Consider the following 7321-nt stretch of genomic DNA (forward strand, 5'->3'; position numbering starts at 1 on the left):
TAAGTTAATAGTAANACTAGTTACTTAGTAAGTAGATATAATAGTAGTTACTTAGTAATAGTATATATATATATATATATATATATATATATATATATATATATATATATAAAATATTTGTCCACATTGTAGTATGACATTATTGTAGTTGATATTTCGAAAAAACAAGTAGAAACGTTACTCGAGGCATCCTTTATATAGCTTTGTTCTATTTCAGAAAAATCGCTTTGGTGGGACTTACTTCTTGACTTAACATTTCCAGATGCTGTGACCAACTTGTATATGAAAACTATTAAAACGATATCATCTTCTTCCTCTAACAGATGTATTGTATGTGTATAGGTACGATGGACGAGGGGCGCTGGCTGACTTACGGATTCACGAGCCACCACCAGGTGGTTTTGATCAACGGACAATACTTACCGAGGAAGAACTGAAAGTAGAGCAACTCTGTGACGAGGAGCGGTATCGATCCATCTACAACAATGATGCAGAGGAATCCATGTATCATGGTAACATATTTCTTTTATTTCAAGAGCTTTTATTTTGATTATATTTCTTATTAACTTTCTTTCTTCTTGGACGTTACAAAAATTTAATCACAAATTTGTATTACAGAAGAGGAGATAAAAAGGTTGCATCAAGCACTGGATTCCGAATCTTCGTACAATCAAGTAGGATATAATTATAATGAAGATGAAAATGGTCATAAAGCCTCTGGCGAGGATTCTCAGAGTTCGAAACAATCGGAGGGCTCGCAAGAGGAAGATCAGGTATTCGTGCCGCCGCCTGAATTGGAAATTCCTGAGGGAATGATCCTAGTAAGATATCGCTTTGCATTTATTTTCTTATATTCATGAGTATTAGATAATATAATTAAATAATATGTTGACTTTGTGAATGTTTAGCCGGAAACACAGAAACTGAATGCCATTATAATGAAAACTGCGCTGTTTATAAGTCAACACGGAAGCCAATTGGAAATCCTCATTAAGACGAAACAGGCAAACAATCCTCAATTCGCGTTCCTATCGATAGACGAGCCGCTTCATCAATATTACAAATATGTCCTCGATGCTATCAAGAGTGGAAAATATAATCCTGAAAAACAACCTGAGAAAGAAGAATCCGGTATGCATATCATTTTCTATAACAAGCAATGTCTTATAGTAATTATATTGAAGTTGAGTTGAAGTAATTGAAGCAACATAAAGCAGGATTTGATTACCCACACCTACTTTGATTCTACTTAATTTTTTCTTACCGTAAGTATTGCCATAAATTTTTGTTAATACTCTATAATTGGTAACCTATGCGTAATCCGTTTTGATGATCTTGAGATGTGCGTGAGTCTTATTGTTATCCTTTCTTTCAAGAACCAGAGGAAGAATCTGACCAAGATGACGAATCGTATCTACATCCAAGTCTCGCATCATCACTTACCAAGATCGAAGCGGTACGTTTTGCACGGTATACATGTTACTTTGCACGTTGTACATTAATCTGTTCTTAAAAATGCATAAGCGGTTTCTACGCTCTCATGCAGAAGAATTTTATGTTCCGGGTAGTTCAAAATATGAAGATCCCTAGCTGGACCACATTATTTTTAAGAATGGCAATCTTAAAATTCGCACAGATCACAGTAGGATGAAAATTATTAATACTCTGCAACACTAATTTATGTGTTAAATATTTCTGCTTCCAGGACTGATTCTGGTATGCATTGGACCTATTCTCGTACATTTTTATTTATTCATTATTGCACTATTTAAAATTAAAAATTTTATCCTTTTCCGTGCGCATTCAATGTATAGATGTTAATCTAAAAAATCCAGCAAATACGTTTATCATTCTATCATTTTATCACTTATCAATAGAGAAATAATGAAATAAACAATTTAAATATAATTAATATAAGGGACCTATTCTGTGATTGTAGCGTTCAGTTGTTAAGAATTACAGAATAGGCTTCTTTGCAAGTATGTAACACTCATTATTATTATTAAAATTGTTTACTATTTACAAATATTTACAAATATTACAATTTATTGTATATTAAAAAAATATGCTTTTCGAAACAATTTTTTCATATCTTTTTAAATTATCTAAAGTTTATATTCATAAATATAATAGATATATAATAAATTCATATTTCCAGTTGTACTTTATTGGATACCATAGAGGATATATAAATAAATTTAAAATAGATTAAATATGTACAGAACTACTATAAGAGAATTCTTTCCACTTATAGGCACCTAGTATACCGAGCATACAGTATAAACCATCAGCGGATTGCGCATATTCCATGCTTGTAAACAAGATCACAGGGAAACCACCACCATCCAAAACATCACAAGGATTAGATGCGACGATGCAGTCAATGTCATCTACAGGATACTATCATACGATGCCACCACAGGTACAATTCCAACATGTTAATAGTAGAATATATCAAAGTTTGCATGAACATTTTAATATTATTTTTTCATTACATTATCACTTCTTTTTTTCCAGGGTTATTCTTATCCCACGCCCATGCAGTACTCACATGGTCCAGTTATATATGGGTCAAACGGACAAATGCAATCGCCTTCACAACTTTCCATGCCAATTATGCCGAACGACACGGTCACGTCGCAAACCTCATCGCCTAAAGAAACACCCACGCCGTTAGTACCATATGGGATACCTGTGCAAAAACCATTAAGCCGACCGTCCTTTATTGTACCACCAGCAGATGTTCAGATCATCATAGACAAGATGGCGAGTTATGTGGCAAAGAATGGGCGCGATTTTGAAATGATCGTGAAGAACAAAGGAGATCCTCGATTCAATTTCTTGGAACTATCCCATCAGTATCATGGTTACTACGCGCACAAACTGACTGTGTATGAGGGTGCGATAAATCCGAAAGTGTTGACGGAGGAACAATTATTGCAGAAACAGGAACCACAGGAGGAGAAGCAGAAAAAACTGGAGGAACTGCAGAAGAAGCAACAGCGAATGGAGGAAGTTCAGAAGCGAGTGAAAATGATACAAGCAAAGAAAAAGAATGGAGACCCGAAAATGAAACAGAGCACAGGATCTGCGAAACAGATTACCACTGTATCGTTCTCCATCAAAAAGCCGAAAGATGGGGAGAGCACGGTGATCGAGAAAAGGAACGCGTTACCATTGGAGGAGAGCGATGAAGAGATGGAGAGCGACAAAAAGGATATTAACTCTAAGCCCAATTCGCCTGAAGATAATACTGCCGATGCCAGTTTTTCGATTGCTATTGGAGACAAAGATCTACCGAAATTAGAGAAGAAACTGAAAAGCGATGACAAAGAATTGGTGGATTTGACGGATGATATTCTCGAGGATTGTCAGAAGGAGATCAGGCAGAAACAAGCACAAGAAGACAGGATCAAGGATAAGCTGGCAGCGGCCGCGCGAGATAAATTACTTTCTAAAGAACGACAATTGCAACTCGAAAGAAAAAAGAGAGCTGCTATATTTCTCAGCAACATCCAGACACCAGCACTTAAGACCGGTTCTACTACGGTGAATCCGAATTTCCGAAAGGATGATTCGGACGAAGTACACTCCGTGCCATCGCCATCTCTAGAGGACAATAAAGACAGATCTTCACAAGATACCAAACTGTGCAGTAATTCCTTAATGGATCGATTGAAGAGCGCGGACCTAAGCGGCAAGAGGTCGCGACAACGTTCCAGGAGTCGGAGCGGAAGTCGCACGGACAAGCACAAATTACATAAGAAACACAAGAAAAAGAAAAGTTCTCATCGAAGGTAATTGAAGTTATTTAATTGTAACATTGAGTGCAATATGAATAAAGCAATATAAAAGTTTAAATATTATTATATTTATTTAAAGAGATACAGGAAATAGATGAAATAATATGAACATCTAAGAGAAATATATACTATTTTTTTTATTATTATTATAAATATAAATTGGCCCATTAGTGCTTTTAATGTACATTCTATCTTTGTTGAAATAAGGTCACATAATGTTCAAAAAATTACCATTCGATTTTTAAATTCTCTTAGTAGTCATTTTTCTCAATTGTTTATATAAATAATAAGGAAAGAAAATAAGGAAATTTATTTCTCACTCTATTTTCCAAAATTATTCTCTATCTTTGAGAACTTCAATATCTTTCTTGATCAATGCAATTGCCTAATTTAATCGTCGAATCATTTTATTTTCAAGAGCAGAAACAGATGAATGAGAAACAGATTTCCTCCTCCAATATCTTTTGGCAATTAGAAGATATTCTGCTAGAAGGATGATATAACATTGCATTGTAGCAGTTGCTACACTATTCGAGCATATGTCTTCCAATAAGGATAGAATCTGTAATAAAAATAAATGATAAAGCAACTTCTTATTTATAAAAGTCTATTTTCTGGATGTTATTTTGTTTATTCCTTCATATATATATATATATATATATATATATATTCATTGTAATTACATTATATTATTTATCTATACTTAAATTTTACCTTTAATGTGAATTCTGTTGAAACTATTTATTGCTAAATTTATAGCCCCTTGTAAGTTTTCTTTTTTTAAAACATCGCTTTTTAAAAACTGCACTATTATTAAATTCACATGAACGTTTCAGCAATTACGACAGTTCAAGTTCCTCTCGCTCGCACAGATCTAAGAAGAGCAAGAAGTCATCCTCGCGGCACAGATCACGCTCGCGCAGTCCCTCGCACAGACACCGACACAATTCACGACGGCGAGAGAGCAACACGAGCTATTCGGACTCCAGCTCGCCTTGATCGTATTTTTGCTTGATTTTTAAATAAGTTTATGTCAAAAAATGTATATACGTACATCCATGTATATATATATATATATATATGTGTATGTATATGTATATATATATATATATATATATATATATAATAAATTAATAAATTACGTCTACTATAATCGCATATTGTAACAGCGACAAATTTGATACCACTTTTGTCATGAAGAAATACGAAGAATTTACTCTTTAATCTTTCCAGGTATTTGCAGTATACCTCTTGCGTCTCTTACATATGTTTTCTCCATTTTCCATTACTCATTCATCCGATAATACTTTCTGAAGTTACTTATTTATCTATTGCTCAATTATTTATCGAACTTCCCATTCTTTCAATTGTATGCGGGTTATCGCTGTGATATCGTGATCCATTGCTAATACCAATGTTTCGTGAACCTTGCTATTCATCTCATCAGGGTAGCGATTATATATTAACTTTTTTCCTTAGAAAATGTAAAAATTTTTTGTTATATATGTGTGTGTGTGTGTGTGTGTGTGTGTGTGTATATAGGTACATGCATATACATGTATAACAATTTTTTCTTTTCATGTTTCCGTTCTAAAGAAAAAATTACATGTTCGCTACCCAAAGCAAGGAACGCATTGATAAATCCTTTAATATTTCTGAAAAAGATACCTGTGAAAACCTCAAAAATATTATTCATATATATAAAAGGGAAAGTTTGGAAAAGGGAAGGGGAAGAAATGGAAAATCCGATAAGAAATTTAATTATGTACATATTTAGTTTTTTACGTAATATGTACAGAAATTCTTTTCTTCTCTTCTTTATTTTTCTAAGCCAATTTTTAGCACTCTACAGAAGAATTATATATTACGAATTGAAAATAATATCTGAAAAGTAAATTGGTCTTTAAATATACAAAATATTAGATATTATTCGAAGTCTAATATGTTTGAGAAAATATTGAGTTTACAATGAATTGCAATAATTTCGATAATACATATACGAACATACGATTTTCTGAAAGTCATAAAACTGGCGATATTATGCAATATCAAAGGTTATCAAATTGGATATTTCGCTTGGCGTAAATTGTAAATACTATCTTTTGCATACGTAAAATGCTAATGATACTATCTTTTTCATATATAAAATGCTAATGTTATATCATTTTCTTATCGTCCTGTCATCGCATTTTCGCGCAGCCACTGAATCCTTAAAAAACTTCACACATCACGCGCAACCCATAAACGCGTGGCAATTGAATCCATTTGCCATGGAATGGTAACAATTCTATTATATATTTGACATCATTCGCACGTCGGTTGTGCCAAGTGTCAACCGAGCATTATGGCAACGCGATTAAACGAACTATTTATATACGTCACTATTATCAGTTACAAATCACTGATCTCTGAGTAGACAATTTAGAAATTTATTTTTAGATTTATTTGCTATTATCGGTATTCATTTGTTTCATTGCTTTATTTTGTTACGCATTTTTTTTAATAAGAAAAGGGAATTAGTTTCACTTAATTTGAAAGCATTGTTAAAAATTATCAGGCATTCTAAAACACTTTCTTATTCGTATATATTTTACTTGCTTTTTAGTTTAGAAAATTTTTTTAAAATGCATTATATTAATCATTTTGTTATCGTAGAATTTGCTATTTTTCATGATTGAGCGAATCTTTGGAAGAATACAATATGAACAAGACATGCATTCATGACATTGAAAGCAAATCGCTAAAATAAAGAAATTACGGTCGTAAATTATTTTTCAAAGCGCTCTCATAGAGCTCATCATTTCTTTCGTCATAAAGAACGTCATTCATGACTGACGATGAATGATATCTTTTTACATCATTTTGGTTCAATTTCTATAATTATCGTGATAATTACCATATTTTGATTTTAACGCGACGGTATTTGCTTATCTAAGAAATTAATTCTGACTTGAACTGCTCGAGCTGTACTGGAAATTTCATGAGAATCTGAAAGCGTTCTTAGATACTTCAATAATTTTATCGTACGGCATATTAAATGCAAATCATGCTGAACCGATTTGTATGTACGACGCAATAATTTGCATATTTATAAATCGTGAGGATTTGATATTTTGATAGATAAAAATTTGCAATAATTCATTTTTTAATAATACTTTTATCGCATAGCGTATTGAACGCAAATATCGCGCTATACCGATTTGTATGACGCAAAAATTTTTACATAAATTGCAGAGATGGTATTAGATAAAAAATCTTACAACAATTTATTCCGTTTACTTTATATACACTCATGTTTACAATAGTTTGAAATTGCGGAATATGGAGAGGGAAGGGTGCGATAGACAGCGACAATATGATTTGATATTTGTGCTTGTGACTACCACCACCACCATCGTCCATCAAGCGATACGGGGATCAAGGGTGAACTGTCTTCGACTTTAAAAGTTAACTCGCAGTTCTATGCAGGGTAAGACAGACGGCAGTTGCATTTTCAACAGTAATCACACAACTACGAA

At 33.0% G+C, this 7321-nt stretch overlaps 1 protein-coding gene across 1 annotated transcript in view; it reads left to right on the forward strand.

The window, feature by feature from the left end:
- The window catches only part of LOC105626251 (splicing factor, suppressor of white-apricot homolog), a 5880-nt gene extending 1078 nt beyond the window's left edge, over positions 1-4802 (forward strand). The window contains exons 2-8 of the mRNA XM_012207556.1: positions 343-512; positions 619-821; positions 909-1131; positions 1377-1456; positions 2255-2422; positions 2518-3797; positions 4640-4802. Of these exons, the coding sequence (XP_012062946.1) occupies positions 343-512; positions 619-821; positions 909-1131; positions 1377-1456; positions 2255-2422; positions 2518-3797; positions 4640-4802 (2287 nt within the window). The remainder of the gene's footprint in view (positions 1-342; positions 513-618; positions 822-908; positions 1132-1376; positions 1457-2254; positions 2423-2517; positions 3798-4639) is intronic.
- The last annotated feature ends 2519 nt before the right edge of the window (positions 4803-7321 follow it).

Source organism: Atta cephalotes, assembly GCF_000143395.1.
Source record: "Atta cephalotes unplaced genomic scaffold scaffold00005, whole genome shotgun sequence".
NCBI lineage: Eukaryota > Metazoa > Arthropoda > Insecta > Hymenoptera > Formicidae > Atta > Atta cephalotes.